The sequence below is a fragment of the Tupaia chinensis genome, unplaced genomic scaffold (assembly GCF_000334495.1).
Source record: "Tupaia chinensis unplaced genomic scaffold, TupChi_1.0 Scaffold000187_1, whole genome shotgun sequence".
In the NCBI taxonomy this organism is placed as follows: Eukaryota; Metazoa; Chordata; class Mammalia; order Scandentia; family Tupaiidae; genus Tupaia; species Tupaia belangeri.
In genome coordinates this window covers 5,999,917-6,025,028 of record NW_006159662.1, presented here as the reverse complement: position 1 = coordinate 6,025,028, position 25,112 = coordinate 5,999,917, and the positions used below count along the sequence as shown (strand labels likewise).

Sequence of the window (25,112 nt, the reverse complement as noted above, 5' to 3'; positions counted from 1 at the left end):
ATGCCTTGTAATTTTTTTTCTTGATAGCCGGACATAGTAAACTGCATAATAGGAACTGCTATAAATAGGTCTTTAGCAATGTGGTGGTGAGGTGTGAGGAGAGCAGAAAGCAGAAGTGTTCTATAATCCTACGAATAGGTCTCACTCTTAGAGAGTCTGTACCTCTGGACTGCAAACTTCGTCTATGCTCCTCAGCCCCCTCAGGTGGGCAGGATGGCTAGAGCAGCTGGAGTTGGCTATTTCCCTCCTCCCAGTGAGATCAGGCTCTGATAAACCCCTGCAATTTAGGCTGTAGTTAAAGAGTTTCCCCTAAGGGCAGACCTTGTTAAGAATAGAATGGTTACTTTTCCCATCGCACTGCTGTAATCACAGTGGAGTTGTCTCTGATATTCACTATAAGAACCTGGGCAAACTCCTGGAAATGAAACTCGTAAGAGTTGGGGGGACTACCCCTGTGACTGGGTCCCTCTAGAGTTCTTGACTCTCAGACTTGTTCACACTGAGCCTCCAACAGTTTGTTAATTACAGTTTAGGCTTCCCTTCTCACACTGGTTCTTGCAAAGGTTTCTGTTTGCGAATTGCTGCTCCTGGAAACTGTAGGTCGATCGGCCTCTGTCTCTCTAGTTCTAGGGGGAGTGGTTTGTCCTGTGACCTCAGTTATTCTGCAGCTCTAAGAAGAGTTGTTGATTTTCAGTCTGTTCAGATTTTTACTTGTTAAGATATAGTGATAATTTCCAAGCCTTTACATGCCTAAACTGCAAAGTGTACTGTCTTTGAAATTTGATATGTATTTAATACAGAATTATACATATATTTTTGGTGCTGACTCTTCAGAATTTGAATTATATTTAAACATAACACATAATAATTAGAACAAACCACCTGTGCATTAGCCACTACGATCACAGGCATAAATCACCTTCCTACATAAGGTTAACTTTTTCATAGTACGGATATTCCCCAACTTATGATGACTCACAAGTGTCTGACTTTATGGTGGTGCAAAAGTAATACACTCTCAGTAGAAACTGATCTTTGAGTACCCACAGAGTCCATCCTTTCTGTATAGTATTTAATAAACTACATGAGGTAGTCAAAGCATTATAAAATAGGCTTGGTGTTAGATGGTTTTGCCCAAGTGTAGGCTAACATTAAGTGTTTTGAGCATATTTTAAAGTCAGCTAGGCTAACAGATTAGGAGTATTAAATTCTATCTTCAGCTTATATTATTTTCAATTTACAGTGGGTTTATCAAGATGTAACCACATCATAAGTCAGGAAGGGTCTATGTTAGAAATGTCATCCAGGGCTGGCCCCATAGCATAGTGATAAAGGGAGCCAGATCCCACATGGCTGACTATGATCTGAGTCCCGGCCCCAGCCCCAGTGGCTTGAAAACCATGCTGAGTGTGCGTACAATCCCTTCTCCTCCACTTCTTCCTTCTGTTGGGAGGAGAATGTCATCTAAATGCTCAAAGAGAGTTAATTCACTGGGTGTTAAAAAACACATAGTAGAGGAGTCAGCCCCTGGCCTGGTGGTTAAGGATACTGGATCTCACATGACTAATCATGTGATTAAGTCCCAGACCTGGTGGCTTAAGAAACACATCGGGCACATGTGCATGCCCAAAATCCTGAAAAGAGGGAAAAAAATGGAGGAGAAGGGATTGCAGTGTGACTAAACCTCATGGGAAGTGTTTTCTTGCCTTTCCCCTCTCTCTGTCTCTCTCCCCCTGAGTGCACGTGCCCTCTGGCAAAATTTAAAACACACACAGACAGAGTAGACATTACCTGCATGTTTATTAACCTTAGGTCACATGGTTCCTTCTTCCTCTAGAGTTACTTAATTTTCATTATTTTTTTAAAAATGATTTATTTAATTTTACTTATCATTATTATTATTTTAAAATTTGCTATAGAACACAGGTACTCACCAGGGAGAGACACATGGGAGGAGAGAGGAGAAAGAAGGAGAGAGAGAGAAAGTGAAAAAGCAAGCTTCCTGGTCTAGGACTCCAACCTAGGTCAGCCATGTGGGAGCTCAGCACCTTAACGATCACACCACCTGCTGGCCCCAAGTTACTTAGTTTTCAAGTTGGGGACCATTTTCTCTGAGACCCCAACTTTTTTTTTTTTTTCTTGTTTCTACTAAACGTAAATTGTTTCAGCAAATTTGGGCATGGAACTCGCCAGACTCTTTCCTATTTCTTCAGAAAGGTTGCACCTTCCTACTTTTATCCAGAACAGCAGGGGCGGGGGGGTGGCGGGGCTCAACAAAGGACAACCAGGACTTTCCAGCTTTCTAACATTTTAATTTAGTGACAGACCTTCGCAAACAAGTGAGCTAAATGTACATTCTCAGACTTATCCCAGGAACAAGCGTCTTCATTCCTTAGGACGGAAAGTGATTTTTTTTTTTTCCTGCTCTAACCCACTATAGCCTGTGGAGACAGAGTGAGTGTGAGGTTTCTTACCCGGGATTGTTGGTGCTTTTGGTAGAACTCGGTCATGTTAAAGTCGTCCGGGTCGACCAGCAGACCTTGCTTACACATCTCGCAGGTCATCACAGCACTCAGATCTGCTCCTTAAATTAGATAAATGATTACATGTTACATATAACCTTGGGTTTGTTTGTGTTGGCCCTTCAGACAGGTGATATTTTGAGAGTGAACTTGTGTGTGTTATGAATGCTGAGCTTCAATGACTTTCATTTAAAGCCAGTCATCTCCTGTAGAAAATGACCTTGAATCTGAGATCCAAAAATTTCCTTTGTAATCATTTATTATGCGAGCTTCATGTAAGTGAAATTCCCATGACTTTTAAATAGCAGGTCTTGCTTTCTATTTCAACATAAACATAATGGTTCATAAAATCGGAATTGCTACATGGAGGCTGGGAGTCCATAACACAGTGCCTACAAAAAGAGAGAATATCAGGCTTTATTTATATTTTTTCTTACAGACCTAACACAGGTCCACATAAATAACCTAGTAAGGACTAGATAGGTAGTAGAAGCTATCCTCAATCGATAGCTAAAAATGTGCCTTTACTGACACGCAGGTGACATTCCCACTTGAGGAAAGTGAAGGAACGAGGGGCCATGTGTGGGTACTAGCTACAGCAAGGTCTAGGGCCAGCAGTGAAGCCTGAGCTCAGTCTCATCTGGGAAGAGAAATATGAGAAGGCGTCCTTTTTGTTATTGTTTTTATACAAACGTGCATTCTAGATCATTATTTTTTCCACTTAACCTATTCCCCAATGCCAAAGTGGAGAAGCAGAACTGTAGCTATTAGATCTAAGCAAACATTCCACCATACATTTTCCCCCCAGTGCAGTTGCTGCATCCTGACGAATGGAGTATTGGTGTTTATTTTATGCATTGGAAAATAAAGGACTTATTAGTTACCTGCATCTATTTGGTAAAGATAGGGCTTGCGCAATTTTATATCCCAGTTCTATTTCCCCACTGGGCATATAAAGAAATAGTAAATAGAGACTTTCAAAGGGCAAGGATAAACAGTAATCCCTTATCTGTATTTTGTTTGCTTGATTTTCTTCTTCTTCTTTTTTTTTTTTAAGTATCACTCAGTAGTGCTTTAGGCCACTGAATGTCCCAGGTGTCTTCTGCTCTAATCCTGTGGAATATATCCATACCAGCATTGGCATTTACAAGCATTTAACAGCATTTTCATGAGACATTTCGTGGGTGCTTTTTCTGTGGTAGATGTTTAATTGGCCCAGATATCTCATAAGATAAAGGCCTGCATGGCAGAGTCTGCTCACACTGTGCTCTCGGGACTGAGTACCTCCCTTGCCATGTGGGGGTGTGTCTTGGGCAGTGGTCCTCTATTTCTCATACCAGGAGAGATGTCTATATATGGGAAGAGTTTCAGGGATGAGGTGGTCGATATGATTATCCTGTGTGTTCATTCTTTGATGAAAAGGCATGTTGTCCTTGTGAGAGACAGGTGTGCTATATACCCTGTCCCCATGAGGGCATGGCAACACCCCATGGGGACAGGGTATAGCTCTAGCTCTCCTGATTGGTCTGGAATAATGATAATTAAGGAGAAGAGCATGGAAGAGAAAAATAGGATCTGGCTATGGGTAAAACGTTTTCAGAGAAGAGCATCTGAAAGATATGACAGCTATTTTCTTTTTATATTTTAAGAGAGATTTTTTGCTATAGGGTGCATGTGCTTACTGGAGAGACAGACAGAGACAGAAACAGAGAAATCACTCCCCAGGGGGGATGGCCATGCCACAATCCCTTCTCCACTTTCCTCTTGGGATTTTGGGCACACGCACACACATGCCCGGCATGAGTTTTAAGCTGCTGGGTCCAAACCGTGTTCAACTACATGGGAGTCCAGCAACGTAACCATTACACCATCTGCTGGTTCCCACAACAGCTATTTGCTAATAGGTGCTCTTTGCATTGAAGGTTCAGGTCTTTTGTTAAACTCGCTCTCATCCCTAAAGCCATGTTTTATAAAACCTGTTCTCTGCCTAGAAAACTTCAGCCAATCTATTAATGTGGCTGTATTTAGGTTATAACTTCCCTGGGGAGTTGAGAAGGGGCTTCACACCCAGTTATAAGATCTGTCATGGAGCTGACAAAACCAGCACATGGAAATCTCTTCATCTAATATGTTCTAGAAAATCAGATTAGTGTTCTTTTCTTATCCCTACTGCAAAAAGGCAGCCTTGCTTAGTTTCTTAGGTAACACCCCTCCACTCCCCCAATGGCAGGGAGTGGAATTGGGTATGCTCCGGGGTCTCTCCCAATGGCCCTTCTGATGGTTTTGGCTGGGGGTCTGCTTGCAGGGCAGCTACTGCCTGCTGGCTGAGGTTCACAGGTGGAATCGTCTTTCCTGTTTCTATCCTCCTGGGAGGCGATCTTAGCATCTCTGCTCGGGCCTTAAGCAGGAGCAGGATTTAAAAGCATAAGTTTCTAGGATTCTTTTCTCAGACTTGAAATAAACTCAGTCCCCCCACCTCCCGCCCATCGTGTGAATCCAGCGCTCACATACAGGAACTCCGGGTCCAGCCGCGTTTGCTGAGCTACCACTTACGGAGGAGGGAGAGGAGGAGAGTGAGCTCTGACGTCTCCGAGGCCCACACTGTGGGGTCTCATATTAATTATATGTCACTGCACGTTTGCCGCTCTGCCTTCCCCACCTACCTGATGTTATTTTCACTTTCAGCCACTTTTTCAGGCATTCTTGGTGAACAAACTGCAGGCTTCCCACGCAGGCGCAAGGCTCCAGGAGGGGGTTGGCTGGGGAACCCCCGGCGAGCTGACAGATGCGGCACAAGTCTCCCTCCTCTTCGGAGTCCTCCTCCAGGAGGCTGAATGGAAAATGCCTGCATGACCGGTAGTCCACACGTGTGCACCTCCCATAAATGCCCAGAGCCCAGAGCACCAATAGGAGAAGGAAGAGGGAGCAGTGACCCCACGTCACTGCTTCTGGGCTTCTGGGCTCCCCCACTCTTCCCTTTGACCTTCCTGAGAATTCCTCCAGATGCGGTCATTGAGAATAGGTACACAGGTCCCTCTCTCCTTTGCAATTATTATTATTCCTAACTCATTTGCACTAATTGCTTTATTGCCAGAGGGTGCATGCACTCGCGTGCATGAGAGAGAGAGAGAACTGTAGCAAAATGGGGTACGATCACTCCTTGGTCCTTTTTCTGCCACTTTCCCATCCTGTCAGGATCCTGGGCATGCATGCTCATGTACCCACGTATTTTTCAAGCCACCGGGGCTGAGATTTGAACCATGGTCAGCATGGGACTGGTTCTTCTGCATAGGGTTGAACCACTATGCTCTGGAACCAGCTATTGTTGTTATTATTATTTTAAAGTTAACTTATTTATCTCTTCCATGAGAGGGAGAGACAGTGCCCCCAGCAGGATCTCGATGCCCTGGTCTACCCCAGCCTCAACCAGGGCGTGGTGGCTACCCTCTCATCATGGGTGGATGCATGCACTTGGTACAGTCAGAGAGGTCTTCAGACTTGAACCAGAACCTTTCCATGGGGGTCGGCTTGAAGGTTTTACTGCTGCGCCACTGTCCAGCCCCTCCTTTGTAGTTACTGATAGGTGTGAGCTGACGAGGAGAATCACACTACCCCCATAAGGAAGTGGTGAGGGATAGAAATTGGGGGGAAGGCTGAGAGCCCCTCTCTCTGCCATAGCTGCCGCTGTGAGGAGTAGGAGGTAGGTGTGATATTATATGTTGGTGAGTGCATGGGACTCGTGGTCAGGGGACCTGGGTTTGGGGACTATTTCGGACACTTAGAACTCTGTCACATGACCTTGGACAAGGTCCTTACTCTCCCCGGGACTCTGTTTCCTTATGTGTAAAATGAGAGTCAAGGTGCTAACACTACTGCCACTATATTTCACAGGGTTGGGGTAGACGGGATGCGCGAGGGTGGTACAGGCTATAAAGTGCAGCCAGTGTCTGGCAGAGTTCGTGCCCTTAAACCACTCGACCAAAGCAGGTTGGAGGAATGACGAGCCAACAAAACTGGTCGTGAGCTCACCAATAACAACAGCTGGCAGCAGATTCTGTCAGCATTCCAGAATGCTGGCTGCAAGAATCTAATGAAAACAGAAATCTCTATAGAAAATATTAGCATCTAATAAATGACGAGAGAAGAATAACTGTTCAATGTTCATGCTGGGAAGTTCTTAGACGCCTAAGGCTATTTTTTCATCTTTCTTTAGAATCCTCCTGGGGCTGGAGACTGTCTGGTCAAGGAACAGAAAACTGGTTAGAGACTAAAGTCAAAGAAAGGTTGTAAAATGGACATTGCTCTGTGTATACAAATATGGGCACAGTTTCTTTGGGGAATTATTTTATTATTATTTTCTTAAATTTGACCAGAGAGAGAGAGAGAGAAAGTGAGAAAGTAAGCCACCAGGTCTGAGACTCGAACTGTGGTTGGCCACGGAGGAGTCTGGTGCCTTAACCGCCATCTAACTGCTGGCCCCATATACTGTTTCTAAAGGGACCTTTTCCACAATTAAGGGAAGCACAGTGAAAAAGAGTGGAATTATACTTTTCCATTAAATGCATTTTGAAAAATGGAAAAATATTTTTGACAGGGAGAGTTGAATACATTTCAGTATATCCCACATTGTCATCAATAAGCAGGAAGAACAAGTATAGATTGAAGCAAACACCCCACCTGATGAAGACAGACTACGGGCTACCTAGCAAGTTGGGAGAAAGTGGGCAGAAAAGTGGCAGAAGGATTTTAATCGGTGATCAATATCGGTGCTTTCTAAAGGGTAATAAGTGATCATCAGTCTCACTGCAGGGACTTCAAACAGCTTCCTGGGCCCTACCCTTAGAGATTCAGTACCCGGGTCTCAGGAATCTGAATATTCTGCTGGGCCTCCAGATCCAAGGACCACTAAATAGTAGAACAAAGGTTCTACGGCAAATTTTTTATAGTCTGTAAATACATGACTCCTAACGTAAACAAGGCTCACCATTTTCTTGAAAGTTTTAGTGGAAATCAAAGGGCTATTTCATTTAAACATTTTTCTCCTTTACAACTAGAAGTGAAGATACAGAAAAGAACATGAATCAGGGACCAGCAGTTGGCATAATGGCTATGTCGCTGGACTCCCAAGTAGTCGACTGTGGTTCGAGTCCCATACCCGGTGGCTTAATCACGCTGGGCACATGTGCCTGTGTGCCCAAGATCCCGAGAGGAGAATGGAGGAGAAGGGATTGTGGTATGGCCATCCCCCGGGCGGTGATTTCTCACTTTTTGTCTGTCTCTCTCTGTCTTTCTGGTAAGCGCATGTGCCCTATAGCAAAAAAACCTCTCAGGAAAAAAAAAAAAAAAGAACATGAAGCATAGTCTCTTAAAAAAATAATAAAGAAAGGAACTCTCCACAAAGTCTGACATTTAAAAAAAAGTTTATGAACATCATTCATTTACACTAAACCTCCCATTTGGGGAAGAAGTCACAGAGAAAACACGTTATCCTAAGTAATTAACCATGGCTATGGTCAAAAAGAGGAATGATCAAATTACAAAAGATACATTAAATATAAAATAAGCAGCCCTTGGGACCAGCAGTTAGCGTAATGGCTCTGTCGCTGGACTCTCATGTAGTCGACCGTGGTTCGAGTCCCGGACCCGGTGGCTTAAACTCATGCCGGGCGCGTGTGTGTGCGTGCCCAAGATCCCGAGAGGAGAATGGAGGAGAAGGGATTGCGGTGTGGCCATCCATCCCCCCTGGGGGGTGATTTCTCACTTTCTATCTCTCTGTCTGTCTGTCTGGCGAACGCACGTGCCCTATAGCCAAAACAAAACAAAACAAAACAAAACAAAACAAAAAAACCTCTCCAAAAAAAAATAAGCAGCCCTTAAAAAAAGTATTTAACACTGTAAGATAAGAAAACTACCAAAAGTACAGGTTTGGAAAGAATGAGACAAAACTGTTATTTACAGTTGTAATGCTTTTCTAGATAGAAAACCCCAAACTAATCTATAGACAAAATATGGAATTAATAAGACGGTTTAACAAAAATACAAAGAAAATATATAGTTGCTTGCATACCTATACATCAGAAATAGAATTAAAATTGGAATTAAAATATTAGTTCAATAGCAAACGACGACGACAAATAAAAAGCCTAGAGATAAATCACATGAGGGACTTTGGTGGAGAAAATCACAGAACACATTGGAAGGCATTAACACACACATACAAATGAAAGGCTCCATGATACTCATCAGAGGGAGACTCAGCACCTCAAGGGCGTCAATTCTCCCAGAATCATCTATAGATTAAATTGCAATTCCATAAACATTTCAATAAGATGATTTATTCTTTTTAACATTATTTATTTATTTATTTATTTATTTTTAATTTGCCAGAGGGCATGGATACTGGCTAGAGAAAGACAAAGGGAGGGAGAGAGAAAGATTGGAAAAATAAGAAAGTACCCCCTATGGGGCATGGTCACACCACAATCCCTTCTCCATTTCTCTGTCCTTTTGGGATTTTGGGCACACATGTACATGTGCCCAGCATATTTTTCAAATTGCCAGGTCTGGGACTCACACCCCTCAGTTGGCCATGTGGAACCCAACTGCCTTAACCATCTGACCCCAGGTTCTTAAGTATATGGTCAAGGACTCTTTAGAGAACAAAGAGGAGAGGGAGGCTTTGAAACATCGCTTACCAAAACTTATAAAATTGCAGACATTAAAATGGCATGATATTAGTCAAAAAAGACCAGTGGGACAGAACAGAGAGCCCTGAGACAGACTTGCTCGTGTGCAGGCATGCCATGCAGGACACCGGCAGCCATGCAGATTTGGCAGGGGAAATACTGGGATCATTGGGTATTCATAAAAAAAAAAAAAAATGAAGCTTACCTCACACCATACATTACAAGTCAATTCACATTCAAGTCACATTAAATCCTAAATGTACAAAGTAAAACTAGAGATTTTAGGAGAAAATAGGAAGAGCACCATAATGACCTCAGGTTAGGACACCGGCAGCCATGCAGATTTGGCAGGGGAAATACTGGGATCATTGGGTATTCATAAAAAAAAAAAAAAATGAAGCTTACCTCACACCATACATTACAAGTCAATTCACATTCAAGTCACATTAAATCCTAAATGTACAAAGTAAAACTAGAGATTTTAGGAGAAAATAGGAAGAGCACCATAATGACCTCAGGTTTGGGAAGAATTTCTTAATCAAGACCAGCTACAGATCGTGACTCATAAAGAAGATGAACGTGTGTGACTACATTAAGATTTTGTTTCCATATAAAGACATCATAAAGAAAAAGACAAATTGGGGAAAGATATTTCCAACATCTAACTGTCAAAGGATTAGATTGTTAGCCAGAGTATATTAAGGACTCCTTGAAAGAAGAAAAGAAAAAGAAAGGAAAAAAAAAAAAGGAAAAAAAGTGTTCTAAGAGAAAAATGGGCAGGAGACATGAGTAAGAAATAGGTTTCCTATTGTGTTTGTCATAATAAGAAACACTAGTGATCGTTTAATATTTAAAAGAGCACGTAAAATCCCTAACTCATTAATAGTCATAAAAATGCAAATCGAAGACACAGTGTCATTTGATTCCCACCAGACTGGCAAATTTGAAGAGCCAATCAATGTAAGTGATGTCAAGGATATACAACATCAGACATCAGTGGTGAGACAATAAATTGGTATTACTTAGTACAGTGGAAGATGAGCAACCTGACAGTCCAGCAATTCCAGTTCTAGACAAAATATCCCAGAGAACTCTGCCCACATACACCAGGAGACATTTACAAGAATGTTCATGCAGTGCTGTTTACAGAAAACAGTAAGCTGCCCAAATGCCCATGGGCAGGAGAATGGCTGAATTGTGGTATATTCGTACAACTGGTGAACGTGGACAAACTAAAGCCAAAAATTTCAACAAGATGCATCTCACTAATTATGTAAGGGGAAAAAGCAAGTCGTGGAGAATAAAGATTCTATTTCTATAGGGTCCTAAAATATTGGTAACATTTCTACAGAGTTCGGAAAGACACAAAATGTATTGTTTAGTAATACATATATACATATGATAAAAGGATACAGCAAAACCCCTCAAGGTACAACAAAACAAAAAGCAAAGGAGTAATAAACGTAAGGCAGGGATGGTGGGGTAGTTGGAGGAGGAGGAGATTAAGTGGGTAAAGGGCTCATTCCAGTGTGTCAAGAATGTGGGACCAGGGGACCAGCAGTTAGCATAATGGCTATGTCGCTGGACTCCCATGTGGTTGACCGCGGTTTGAGTCTAGGACCCGGTGGCTTAAACTCACGCCGGGCGTGTGTGATGCGTGCCCAAGATCCTGAGAGGAGATGGAGAAGGGACTGCGACGTGACCATCCCCTCCGGCGGCTGACTTCTTGCTTTCTGTCTCTCTGCCTCTCTCTGTCCTTCTGGTGACTGCATGCACCCTATGGCAAAAACCTCTCCAAAAAAAAAAAAGAAAAAAGAAAAAAAAAAAAGAATGTGGGACCAGCAAATGGCATAATGGTTATGTTGTTGAACTCCCACATGGGTGATCACGGTTCACCCATGAACTAGACTCAGCCTCTTGAAATTCATGCTAGGTACATGTGCTGTGTGCCCAAAATCTCAAGAGGAGAATGGAGGAGAAGGGACTACAACGTGGCCATCCCCCCTGGAGGGTGATTTCTCATTTTCTGTCTCTTTCTTCTGTGAGTGCATGTGCCCTACAGCAAAAATCTCTCTTAAAAAACAAAACAAAAAGCCAAAGAACGTTCTGATAGCTGGTGGGCACAGGGATGTCTGGAATATTTTTTCCTTTTTTTTTTTTTAACTCTCTGAAGTGTACATATATTGGATACTTATTTGTACATGTTAAAGTGACTGAGAGAAAAACTCATTTTATTTTTAATTGCTAGAAGGCATGTATGCTTGCCAGAGACAGAGAGACTGACAGAGAGGCCAGGGAGAGAGGGAGAAAGCACCTCCCAATGAGGTGTGTCTCGCTGCAATCCCTTCTCCTCCATTTCTCCATCCTGCTGAGGATGGGCCTGGTCTATATTTCAATCTACTGGGACTGAGGTTCTAACCCTGCAGTTGGCCATGTGGGATCTGTCTTCCTTAATTGCTATGCTAGGGGGCAGACCTAAGGGAAACTTTTAAAAGAGCTAAATGGTACTGAAAAATGGCCTTGAAATATTAAAGTAAGGCATATTATAAAACAAAAGGAACTGATGTTTACTAAGTATTGCATTTATATGCAAAGATAAGAGACTAGAAAGGAGATGTTTAATGGTGCTTATCTCTGGATGATGGGGGTTACAGGTGATTTTCCTTTTAAGTCTGTATTTTTAATATTTCCTAAAATGAACATCTTTGAAATAATAAGAAATGCATAAGGCTTATTATGTATAAGAAGGAGACCATCTGATAAACTAAGTACATGAATAATAGCCTTTTAATGCATTATCATGCCTAGAAGCGGACGCATTTTAAAATAAATTATTTTTAGTCTCAAAGCATCACTTTGGTATGGTAGAAATCCAGACTTCTGAGAAGTAGGTCTGAAGTCGTATTTTTGGGTAGGTGAGGGTGGGTGGGTGTGGGTCTTTTGGCCTTTAACCATGGGTAAATCTGGTACCTTGCTTAATATGGAAAAGAAAAAGTACTGGGCCAGCCTTGTAGCATACGGGGTAAGCTCTGTACATAGGAAACTGGACTCCGCATGGCCAATTATGGTTCAAGTCCTGGCCCCAGTAGCATGAAAAACACACAGGACAATTTTGTGTGTCTGGGATCCTGAAAGGATGGAGAAACGGAGGAAAAGAATTATGGCGGGGGCCGGCAGGTAGTGTGGTGTTTAAGAGCACTAGATTCCCACATGACTGCCTGTGGTTCGGGTCCTGGACCTGGCGGCTTGCTTTCTCACTTTCCCTCTCTCTCTTTCTCTCTCCCTCTCTTTCTCTCTCTCCTACTCCGGTCAAAGTAAAATAAATAACTACCTAAATAAAAGTTAAATAAAATAATTCTTAAAAAAACAATTATAGTGTAATCATACCCCACTGGGGGCTGCTTTCTCTCTCTCTCTTTCTTTCTAATGAGCACACTTCAAAGAAAGAAAATAATAATAATAATAATAATAATAATAAAGTACTGCTAAATACAAAATTACTTCACTATGGAGTTAGATAAATGACATATAGGAGTATGTATACATTCTATATGTCATCTTTCCTTCCATTTTATGTATTTAATTCATCGCCATGGAATTTTACAACTTACGAATGAGAATCAGAATATTTAATGGTCACACCAACATACACAAGGAGAGTTCACATTCCAAGAATCAGTTTCCAGATTGGTAAAGCCAAGCTCAGGGCATGGTAAACACCTACCATAAATGAAGCCCAACAGGTTGTTTCATGATGGCTTTACAAAGTATCAAATATCATAGCTGTGCAAGATCCCCACAACCATCTCACAAGCAAGGAAAGATCAAAGAAAAGGGCAATTCAAAAAAAATCTTCTCTCTTTTTCTCATGCATGAGGAAGCGCACATAAAATGGAAGCAGTGGTTACCCCAGCAAGGCCTTTGGAGAACGGAGGTAACTATGGTAACTCAGAATGGTCTTTTAGTTTGGAAGGTTCAAATTCTAGAACTGTTGGTTGGATTGGTGATAAGTCCCACGAGGGAGAGCTGTGAACTTCAAGTGCTGAACGGTTCATTCTCTGGGGAGATAACAACCTTTTCCTAAAAAAATCTTGGTTCTTAATTGCCTGTGAGCAGAGATAACCCTATGTAACAGCCAGAAACAGTAATACCAAGCAAAGTTGCCCTTTGTAATGTTACGGTATTCAGGGAAAAACATTTTGGGAATACTGAAAAATTGAGCCAAAACATTGAACTTTTTCAATACATACATATATTTTAAGAGGCACCAAATAGATAGCGTCTCAAAATAAACCACCTTTAAACTATTAAGGGTGGGCCTATTTTTGATTTAAAAGTATTATGAATCTCTAATGAAAGTAATGCTTATTTCAGCATTGGAAAATGGAAAAAATGTATATTTATTTGTATATATAATTAAGACAATTTCTCACCTTTCTTGTAGTTTTTTGAGTTTCTCGGGATCTGCCTTTATCTTAGTGACCTCTTTTTCATCTGTTAAATCAGAGGCTGACGTTCTATTATCATTTTGATTTGGGAAATCAGACACTGCAAAGAAAGTAAAAGGTAAATTTTCTTGCAGGGACCTCGGCACATGCAAGTGGCCTTGTAAGTTCGTTCTTGCTGGAGAGGAGCTGGAAGAATCCACTAAGGACAAGCTGCTTTGAGCAGTTAGTAAGAAGTCTTCTGTACATAGCGGAGCCCCCTGAGGCTGGCTTGTTAAAGTAGTATCTTCTGTTTCCCTGACATCAAATTCGAGAGCACTGTTCACTGGAAAATAACTGTGGTTTTCAGCACTGGCAAATGGATTCCTACTTCGAATGGGGGACAGCGGTCGGCGAATATTAAACCTTGGGTTCCCCTCTGAGTCTGAACTGTAAACTAAAGTAGATGACATGGATGAGTCTACTGAAGTATCATTTCTCAGAGCAGAATGCACTAATGATTCAGGAGTGTTATAAGATGAATTTGTTGATGATCTTGGAGCTGCTGGTCTATCAGAAAGAAAGCAGTCAAGTGAATTCCTAGAACCGTTTAGATAGTCTTGCCAATCCTTCTCATAGTCATGGGTACCAGGCTCACCTCTCATAGAAATAGACTCACTAGAGGCATTTTCAGCATCAAGACCATCATCTTGTCTGGGCTTCAATTTGGTGTTCCATGGATGACAGGTCTTTTCACTGCCACAACTATCATTCTCTTTAGCAGACTCCCCATCAGGTAGCCCAGGATCTTGGGACATCCTTTGCCCAACAGAAGGCTGACCTGTCACTGGCTCCAATGCATTGCTTATTCTTAATAAGCCATGACTGGGCCCACCTCTTCTGAAAGAATTGCCTTTGCAATTCTCAGCATTCTCTTCAAAATTTTTATTTTTGGCTTGAAGGGTTGATGTTCTAAGAAATCTACTTCTTTTATGACTGGAAGGAGACCGGGGTGGGTACATACCAACCAACAGTAGTTCTTCTTCTGCTTGGGTTTCCTCTTCAGTCTCATCACTTTCTCTTTCAGTATTTAATGATAATGTGGCATAAAAATCTTCATCTCTGAACCTAAATGGCACCCTTCTTGGCCCTCCCATGGTGGCAGATGAGAGTGGTGACCCCAAGGACTCACTCAACACTTGAGGACTATTTGCTCCTTGGAAGGCCTGGGACAGGGCTGGATGTGACTCATTCTGGGAAAGGGCACTTAAATCTCCTTTTTTGGCTCTCTCTGAAGGATTCTCAGCTGTTGTCATCAGCTGTGAGGATGGGGCTAAGTTTCTTCTCTCTTGAGTTGGCCTCTTCAACTTAGTGTCACCTGCCCACACTGGGCTATCTTGTTGAACTACTGGATCTGCATTGAGAAAAGACAAATTTATCATTTTGTTATGGATGAAATCCCTCTAACATCATGAAAGTCCATTCAAGGCAACAAACAAGCCCTGGAGAAGAAACTATGCTGGAGGTACAAGGGTGAGTTCAGTGGCTTCATCTGACTGCTACTGAATTCTTTGTTTCCCTAGAGACCAAGCTGGCTCTGAGGAAAGGTGGTGACCCTGACGATATAGATTCTTCCTGCAGAGGCTTCAGGAAGACTGGTCCAGGCCCAGGTTCAGTTGGGGTTGATGATGGGTAAACTTCTCACTAAATACTGGTTTGCATTTCATATTTATTTAATAGGAAAAACAGTACTCCAGGAATGACTTTTATAAAAACCACCAGTCTTTTCTTGTCCAAACTGATTCAACATATATTTATGACATCCTTACTTCACATGAGCTTTCCAAAAAGTTAGGAATGTACAGTTTATCATGGCAGACTGGGAAGGGGGCTCTGGAAGCTGTCTACCCAGGCATGCTGATGATTTGGGTCATGTTTACTCTATATTTTTTTCTTTTTGGAGAGGTTTTCACTATAGGGCATGTGCGCTTGCCAGACAGACAGAGAGAGACATAGAGACAGAAAGTGAGAAATCACCCCCCAGGGAGGATGGTCACGCCGCAATCCCTTCTCCTCCATTCTCCTCTCGGGATCTTGGGCACGCACGCACACACGCCCGGCGTGAGTTTTAAGCCACCGGGTCCGGGACGCGAACCGCGGTTGACTATGTGGGAGTCCAGCGACATAGCCATTACACTAACTGCTGGTTCCCGGTCATGTTTACTATTTAGTGAAAATAAAAATTGTAAGTCATGATTCATGATCTCTTCTTTGTCACTAGCCCCTAGTCAATCGATAATCTCTGGAATACCCAGCATCTCAGCACGCCTGATGCTAAGTATGAGGAGATGTAGAGAAAAGAGAGAGATAAAGTGTCTAAGTGAGAAGGAATTGCTTTTGATGAAATCACTTATTCAACACTTGCCTTATAAAAACAACCAATGAGTGGGTCAGAGGTTTGCCAACAGCATAACACACATTTAAGCCTCCCAGCCCTCTGAAATAGGTATTGTAATCATGCCACATTATAATTGAGGGTTCTGAGGCATAAGGGCACACAACTAGCCCAAGACCATATTTCTAATAAGTGATGGCATGAACATTTGAACCAAGCCAGCTTGATACTAGGGTTTGTGTTCTTAACCACTACCCTGTGTTATCCCTTAAGAAGCTGGCTGGACTTCAACTTCCTTGTGAAAATGGAGATCCCTTGACTTCATTGTGATGTGTGTGTGCTGTCGATGTGGGATGGAACTGAAAGTACTTTCCTCATTCCGCTTCCTTTATTCCCTACTGACATTGGCCTTCCTCTGTCCCTCTCTCTGCTGTTCTGTGGGGGCCTCTGGACAAGACTTCACTGTCCTTATCATTCTGTTTTGAAAGTGGTTCACCCTGCAGGGTGGACAGGATTCCGCAGGGTTAGGGAAGGTCTATGTGCTAACAGCTCTGGCTGGTGAAATGCAAATTCTCAGAGCGTCCAGCTCGGCTGAGGGCAGAGTCAATACTGACTGACTTTAATTGACACACCTCACAAGGGAGCCCCAGTTTGAGTCTCTAATGTCCTAATACTCCATAAGCTGCTTTTATCGTTCACTGCATGGGACACTCAGTGACACAGTGTGGATCTTTACTCATCGGCTCTTGGAGAAATCTGTTAAACTCTCCCCTCAGGCTCCTCATGAGTTTTTATAAACCCCAGTAAGGATGAATCCATGATTCAAGGACACTTCGAGTATCTGGCTGGATAAGCGCCGGAGTGGAGCCGGGATGCCCAGCCTGATCCACATTTTGGGGAACAAATATTTCTATATAACCAACTGAACTCTTTTGATTACTTTTTTTCAGGAAAACACAAATGATATGAGAGTTGGAAGTATACACTCCAAGGCTGACTACTTTATGTTTTGAATTTGATGAGGGGTCTCAGAATCAGCCAGGGAGGCTTATGAAAGATAGAGACTGGGAACTCAACAGGAACACCTGCTTCTTTCTTAGATGCCACCACGCTGTCACAGGGTGACGCTGGCTTCTGGTGCGGGAGAAGTCCCAGGCTACGTGTTGTACTGCAGCTCCTGCGGATCCCTGAAACACGTCAGAGGACATGCCTTCACCTTTCTTTGTCACAGTTGTCTTCCTCTTTAAAAATTCAGTCAGAGCTTCTCTGGTGCATGTACGCGTGTATGTGTGTGTGCGTGTGTGTGTGTGTGTATGCATGTGTATGTGTGTATGTGTGTGTGTATATGTGTGTGTGTTTTCCCTAAAGGTGGCAGACTGTGTCATTCTATATTTATGCCATTTTAACCATATTTTTTGTGTCTATCAGAGAGCGAGCAGATTTCAGTAGTGCTCGGGCTGGGAATAAACACTCAATTTGGTATGCAGGGATGTGCTATTCATAGACCAGGCACTGCAGAGGCAACCAGGGCTGCTCGGAGGCCTTGCCTGGGCCCCAGCTAGGAATGGAGTGCCTGCCATCTCCAGGGGTTCTAGGTGCAACGAAATACAACCCCAAGAAGTATCTGCCCACCCTAAGAGGATGCCTCTGGTCTGGACTTCTTTGTGTGCCTTACAGTTGTTTCTTCCCAACCGACAGCTGCATTTTAAAAATTTTACCCCTCTGATTATAAAAGTGGTCTATGATTATTGGAGGAAATTTGGAAACTATAGAAGAGGATGAAGAAAAAAGAAAATCACCTATAATCCAAATCTCAGATGGTCATTGCTACCGTTCTGTAATTCAGGACGGGGATGCAGACACCAAACCCTGGGCTATTTTCATGCTACAGTAATGCTTTGGCTCAGCATTGGAACATGGATTAGCACCCTTAGGGGAGTGTGTATGCTGTGGCTTACCACAGACCTCAGAACACCTGTTACATCTCTCCTGCCACACCCAGCTGCTCCGTAAAGGCATTTGAATTTACAACCCAGGGCTCTCTTACCTAGATACATTAAAAAAGGGGGGGGGGGAGATATTTGCATGCATGCAACTTTATGTCCTGCTTTATTTTCTTTCTTTCTTTTTTCTTTTAATTTTGTCAGAGGGCATGTGCACTGGCCAGAGAGAGACAGAAAGAGAGGGAGAGAAAGCACTCCCAGTGGGGTATGGTCACACTGCAATCCCTTCTCCTTCATCTCTCCATCCTGTCAGGATTTGGGGCACACACGTGCATCTGATGTGTTTTCCTTCTTCTTCTATGTTTTTTAGATTTTGCTATATGGTGCATGTGCTCACTAGAGAGACAGACAGAGACAGAGAGACAGAAAGTGAGAAATCTGCCCTCCCCCGCAGCAGGGATAGCCACACCGCAATCCCTTCTCCTCCATTCTCCTTTCAGGACTTGGTGCACACACATGCATGTAAGTCTCAAGCCTTTGGGTCTGGGACTCGAACCTCGGTCAGCCATGCGGAAGTCCAGCACCTCATCCACCACACCATCTGCTGACCCCCTCATGTGTTTTTCAAGCCTCTGGATCTGGGACTTGAGTCTCAGGGTTGACCATGAGTACTGTCCTGCTTTCTTTCTCTAAATATTTTATTGTGAGCATCACCTCATGCCGTTAATTATTCTTACAGAATATGGTAATAATTGTAGTACAAGGATATATTATATAAATATATCATAAGTTGTTGAACTCCTTCCCTACTCTTGGATATAGAGATTTTTTTTTTTTTGAGAGGTTTTGGCCATAGGGCGCATGCGCTCGCCAGACAGACAGAGAGATAGAGAGACAGAAAGCGAGAAATCACCCTCCCAGGGGGGATGGCCATGCTGCAATCCTTTCTCCTCCATTCTCCTCTCAGGATCTTGGGCACACACGCACACATGCCCACCGTGAGTTTTAAGCCACCGGGTCCAGGACGCGAACCGCAGTCGACTACATGGGAGTCCAATGACACAGACATTACACTAACTGCTGGTCCCGAGATTGTTTTGAAGGTTTTTGTCTGTCATGGATTATTATGCTGTGATAAATATCATTCCTCATCCTTCTTTGACTGCATGTCTTCTTCTAGATTCATGGACGTGGAATTCTAGGTCAAAAAGTAAGAACTCTGTAATGGCCTTTGACACATGTGGTCAAATTCCTTTCTGGACAGTTTGTACTAAACTGCCCTACAGGTAGTTACAGAAGCGTCCTTCTCATAACTATGTCACCAGCAATCCATATCAACAGTACCTGACACAAAAGTGCCCAGGAAATGGTAGTCGTTAGTTTCAGTATCAGTATTAAATATTGCTTTAAAGGTCTCAACTGACTTGGCAGTCTAAATTTATCTCAAGTACATCTATTACTTACTGAGATGAATCTTGTTTTTTTTTTCTTTTTACTAGCTGCTTATAGTCCAGCTACAAAATTGTTTTTTTATGCTCTTTTTCCATTTTTCTGTAGGTATTTGTGTCTTTCTTACTGGTTTACAAGAGTTTTCTGTATATTATCTTTATAATATTTGCTTCAAACTTCTCACCGATATAATTCAAATTATCCAACTTCTACTACAATTTATGCAAACCACTTTAGAATGTGAGAAAAAGAACTAAAGAGAGACTATGGAGGAAAACACAGGAGCCCTGGGTAAAACACAGACTTGGGACAAATTCCCACTGGGTCTCAGGATAGTGAAGGATGTCTCCTAGGTACAGATGGGGGATCATATGAACCCCAGGGGTCCAGAAATGTTTTAGGAATAAAGAATTGCACTTTTCAAATAATATTCAAGAGTTCACTGAGGGCCACTGGGGAGGTGGTCAGGGAGAAACTAACAACAGTTCAGTGCATACTATGTAGACCTACTGTGTGCTGTCTGCTGGTCAGTCTGCTGTTTCTCTTATTGTAACAATGTGATGCAACAGATTTCATTATTTCTATATCAAGATAGGGAAGAGTAGTCTAGAATGGCTACTTAGCCACTCAAGACTCTGCTGCTAGGAGGAAGCTCTGGAATGAGTCTGCCCGTAGCTCATGCCCTTCCCAGCAGAGGTATTCATCACTGGGACTCCTCTGGCCTCCTTGCTACAGATCCATGTGTGCTCTAACTGTCCCTAATGCCAAACCATCCAAATACTACCATGTTCTTCTACAGTTACACGAGGGGACCGTGAACCCTTTGGGGAAAAATGAAATTAAAGTACAAGTTCATTTTGGTGCAACACTTTTTGAGATTCGTCCATAGTTTTTCCATAATATGCATTTTCCTGAAATTTTTTAAGACCCCATGCATATGTCCACTACCATATATGCCACATTTAGAATAAAGGCTACTGCATTCATTTGGTAACTATAAGATGTGATGCTCAGAGGCTTTTCTAAGCGGAAGAACAGGTACATGGCATGGACAGCTATGAGTGCTGCTGTCTTTGTCCCCGGGGGGCTCTGTAGGTCCATTCTCTTTTCTTTCCTGTCCCATAGGATAGGATAGATGAGCAGCAGGACAAAAGAGCAGCCCGGTTTGGACCTCAGGATAGATGCTCAGGACTGGGGCCTAGAAAGAGGAGGTCTCTACCAAATCAGTGTTTTGAAATAAAGCATGTATCTGTTTTGATGTTATTTCTTACATACTAGGTTATTGTGGCTACGATCGCTGGGATCGGAGGGAAGAGAGTCCCTTCGGGAGGCGCGCAGTCTGCACCCAGACATCTGTCCTCTCTTCCTGGGAGGCGAGTGGGCACTGTTGGCTGGGTGAGGCATTCTCAGAGCTACAGACTGCTTCTCCGCGTCCCCACCAGCCCCCACCCAAATGTCTTCTCAGGAAGTGGCAAGGTGGCACCCACTCAGAATCACGCAGTGGGCTGGTCCCATGGTTTGGTGGTTTAGAGAGCTAGGCCTTATATGGCCAACTGCATGGTTCAGAGCCTGGCCCTGGTAGCTTGAAAAACACACCGGGCACATGTGCACGTATGCCCTAAATCCTGACAGGATGGAGACATGGAAGAGAAGGGACTGTGGTATGACCAAGTCTCATCAAAGGTTGTGGGGGTGCATTTTCCCTTGCCCGTGTGCCCTCTGGCAATTTTTTTTTTTTTAAAAAGCATGCACTGTCACACTTATGGAGAAACGAGCGGAGGGAAATAAAAGATAAACTCCTCACCCCTTTTCCCACCAGCCTCCATTGGAGAAAACACACACACTCCTAGATCAAATAGTTTGCTTCGAAAATCTTTTAAGAGTTTCTTTTTTCTGTTTCTTTCTTTTTAGCTTGTTATAAAGGGCTTGTGTTCTCTCTGGAGGGAGACAGACAGAGAGAGAAAAATGAAAAATCACTTTCCAGGGTGCTGACCATGCTGCAATCCCTTCCTCCATTTCCTCTTAGGATTTTGGGCATGCACACAAGTGTGCCTGGTGTGTTTTTCAAGTCACTGAGTCTGGGGAATCGAACTGCAGAGCAGGCCACATGGGATCCAGCCACCTTAACCTCTGTGCCATCTACCAGCCCTTATGAGTCTCATTTTAAGGTATACTCTCCTTCACATGAACACACTAGTGTCCAGAAATTATAAAGAATTCACCAGGTAACAGCACAAAGCTAGTCCTTTTCTCTGAGGACTGAGGTGTGGGAGCCACGGGTCCTTACCTGCCCTCCGGAGAGCTGGCGCCTTCCCCAGCAGCTGTGGTGCCTGTCTGCTTCTGTCCCCAGATGCTCCTGGGCTATGTAATTCTGGGCTGACTGTCAATCTCCCCAGGTTTGGCCTCCTCTTTCTTGATAAAATCTTTGGTTTTATCAAAGGTGCTGCTGAAAGGTGCAAAATCTTTTCAATAATTAATTTTCACAGGAAAACATCTTCCATATAAAAAAGGCTCAAAGGATGGGAGGGAGAGGGCAGTTAAGAGAGTGGACCCAGGAGGTCAGAGAAGGGGTGGACTTGAACCTGGTTCCACTATCTTGTAGTCATGTGAGCTTGGGCAAGTCGCTTCACCTCTCGAAGCTTCAGTTTCCCACCTGCTACATGGAAATAAAGACGTCTATAGCACAGGCTGATACCTGGGGTCTTTCCTTTCACAGAGGAGTTTCTAGCTTCCAATTCAGAGGTATTGGGGTGGGCCAGCCGGTAACACTATCAAGACCTCTTTATAGTTTGGATACATGTGGCCCTGCTCCCCAAGGCTTGAATCACAATTTATTTTGTACATACATGTTTATATTCTCAGGTTACTTGTTAGCAACAAACTTGACCTTACAGAAAGGTTTGAAATATCTGCCTGGAAATGATCCTTTTCTTTTTTTCTTTTTTCTTTTTCTTTATTTAGGGCTAGTGCAATCACAGGGGTACAGAAAGGGGATGAGAAATCACTTCCCGGGGGGATAGCCACACTGTAACCCTCCATTCTTCCCTCAGAATTTTGGGGACAAATGCACATGTACCCCACATTTTTCAAGCCACTAGGTCTGGGACTAGAACCACACAGCTGGCCATGTGGGATCCAGCACCTTAACCTCTATGCTACCTGCTGGCCAAGATCACCCACCTTTTCACTTCCCTCTGTCCTACCCAGCGCTATGCTGAATTGACAGGCTCATAGGAAGACAGTAGAAGGAGTGTTCCTATGAGCTGAGTTCCCAATGACCATTTTCTTTTCAAGTTTATTTATTTATTTTTAATGTTTTTGTCATAGGGCACATGCACTCACCAGAGAGAGAGAGAGAGAGACGGTGAGAGGCAAAGTGAGAAATCATCTCCCCTATACCCCCTTGGGGGAAGGTTCTGCTGTTTGGAGTGTGCAGGAAATTTGAATATCCTTCTGGGATTCCTACTGGGAATCAAAATGGAATATTGAAACCAGGACCAGGTCTTGATTTACTGGACTTGGCCTGAGCTTAAGTTTGCCCTTCCCTGGTCCTCCCACGGCTACCTCTGTCAGTCAGGCGAGAAGCAAGAGGCAGTGAATGATTTCTGAACTGAGGGGGGATAACCACCTGGATTAAAGGAGTGCAACTCTTGGTAGTAAGAAAGTGCCTCCCCCATTTCCGCTGTAGGGGTTCCTTCCTGCAAAGCACCTGATCCCTCTTGCTCTCACCTTCCTTCTCTTACTCCCCTTCTGGTCAGTAAAATCATGTCTAGCCACCACCGTATCCTCCAAAGAAGACATTCTCATTTTCCAAAGAACTTCCACTCTCTTCTCTCCTTTCTGCTGACATCTACAACCTCTCTGGGTTCCACTAACTTGTCCTAAGCTGGAGCAGACACCATCAGCAACTCCCTTCTTCCAGTAAGTTCCCTCTGGAGCATGATCCTCTCTGTTTGGGGGTGCAGAACCCAATGCTTTCCCCTCCTGGGCCCGTCAGAAGAAGCAGAAGACCTAGTCATTCTTTAAAATTTGGCTTCGTGGAGTGCCAAAAAGACATTTCATTCGTTTCCTGAATCTGGATGAAAATGGTTCACACAACCACAGCTGATATCCTGGAACATAAATCCAGTTGTCCCCATGTGCCAAGGAAGGCTGAGCTCTCGCACACGCCAGGGCCCAGTCTGGCTTAACCTCGCATTGCCTGCCTTATCTATTGGCAGAATCTCTGAACTTTTCAAAAGGGGATGAGCCAGGCAAATTCTCGTAGGGGATTCAGTCCAGCTATTTCACGATTTAAGTGCCTGGTAAACCCAAGAACTTGACGAGATGCATGGAAAATGTTGAAACTTCCCACCACCTTCACATGCACTGATGTTTACTATTGGGTTGTTGGAAAAGGCATGACACATTTTTGCATAGAAAAAAACAGAAAAAATGGCTCTTCAGACAACCCAATGTTATACATGTGAAGAGGAAATGGAAGTTATTTATATCAACGAGCAACCAATTCAAAATGTAAATTTTAAGAACATGTTCACTGAGGGCTCGGACAGTGGTGAAGGAGTGATAGAATGCTCTGTGAGGCTGGCCCATGTGAGAGCATTCTGAGTTTGTGCCCGGAGATCTCCCAAAGATGCTGGGCCTGTGTGTGCCCATGACCAGGGACTGTTTGTCCATCTTACTGTCTCTCTCACCCATGAAAGAAAGGAATAAGTAAATTTAAAGGGGCCAGTAAGTAGCATGGTGGTTAAGGCACTGGATTCCACATGGCTGACCATGGTTCAACGCCTGGACCTGTCAGGCTGAAAATCACACTGGGCATGTGTGCGTGTGTGCCCAAAATCCCGAGAGGAGAATGGAGGAGCAACCCCTCTCCACCCACACAACCTCATGGACTTTCTTCCTCAGCCAGTGCCAGCCAGCAGGTCTGTTCTAGGTCTGTTTCTAGGTTTCTGTGCCCAAGTCTGCTCTGACTCTGGCCAGAACCCTTGCTTTCAGGTTGCTGTTGCTGTTTGCAATGGCCCTCAGAATTTAGAATTCTAAAAATGCTTAGTGTATGTCTTTCAATTCAACTAGACTGTTTGCTTCTTAAGCATGAGGACTATCTCTTGGCCAATCTATGTGTCACCTCACACAGGACAGCTAATAACTGCCTCTTAAGATTTGAAGGACATATAATAACTGCCTCAGGACTCAAGAAGATGCAATCAACTCAAACTATGGGAAACTTCAAAACTAGAACAAATTTTTGTTGTTCAAAATATCCAAGATGGTTTTAAATAAAAGGTTATTTTTTTTTTTTCAAAAAGCTGTCTTTAAAAAATTTTTGTTTGTTTGTTATGGAGTATGTGTGCTCACCAGAGAGGGAGGTAAAGTGACAAAGAACTTCTCAGGGAGGATGGCCACACTGCAGTCCCTCCTCCTTCATTCTCCTCGGGATTTTGGTCACACACACACACATGTATCCGGCGTGATTTTCAAGCTGCTTGGTTCAGGACTCAAACTGCGCAGTTGGCCAAGTGGGACCCAGCGATCTTAACCTCCATGCCACCATCTGGCCCTAATAGCTGCCTTTTTCAAAGCATCAGATTGCTTATTTCCAAAACCATTACTATGTCTTCTCTATTCAAGTTCTTGACAAACAAAAGTAACAAAGCTGAACAAGTAGAGATTGCTTTATCAAGCCTGGAAAT

At 43.3% G+C, this 25,112-nt stretch overlaps 1 protein-coding gene across 9 annotated transcripts in view; it reads right to left on the bottom strand.

Annotated features, from left to right (window-relative positions):
• The window catches only part of MARCHF10 (membrane associated ring-CH-type finger 10), a 104,514-nt gene that overhangs the window by 19,505 nt on the left and 59,897 nt on the right, over window positions 1-25,112 (bottom strand). For 7 of the 9 annotated variants that reach the window (XM_006146820.1, XM_006146822.1, XM_006146819.1 and 4 more), the window contains exons 5-8: window positions 21,707-21,865; window positions 13,642-15,046; window positions 5,186-5,352; window positions 2,475-2,584 (exon numbers count right to left, since the gene is read on the bottom strand). In XM_006146820.1, the coding sequence (XP_006146882.1) occupies window positions 2,475-2,584; window positions 5,186-5,352; window positions 13,642-15,046; window positions 21,707-21,865 (1,841 nt within the window). The remainder of the gene's footprint in view (window positions 1-2,474; window positions 2,585-5,185; window positions 5,353-13,641; window positions 15,047-21,706; window positions 21,866-25,112) is intronic. The other 2 variants (XM_027771181.1, XM_006146824.2) reach the window with 2 other exon arrangements.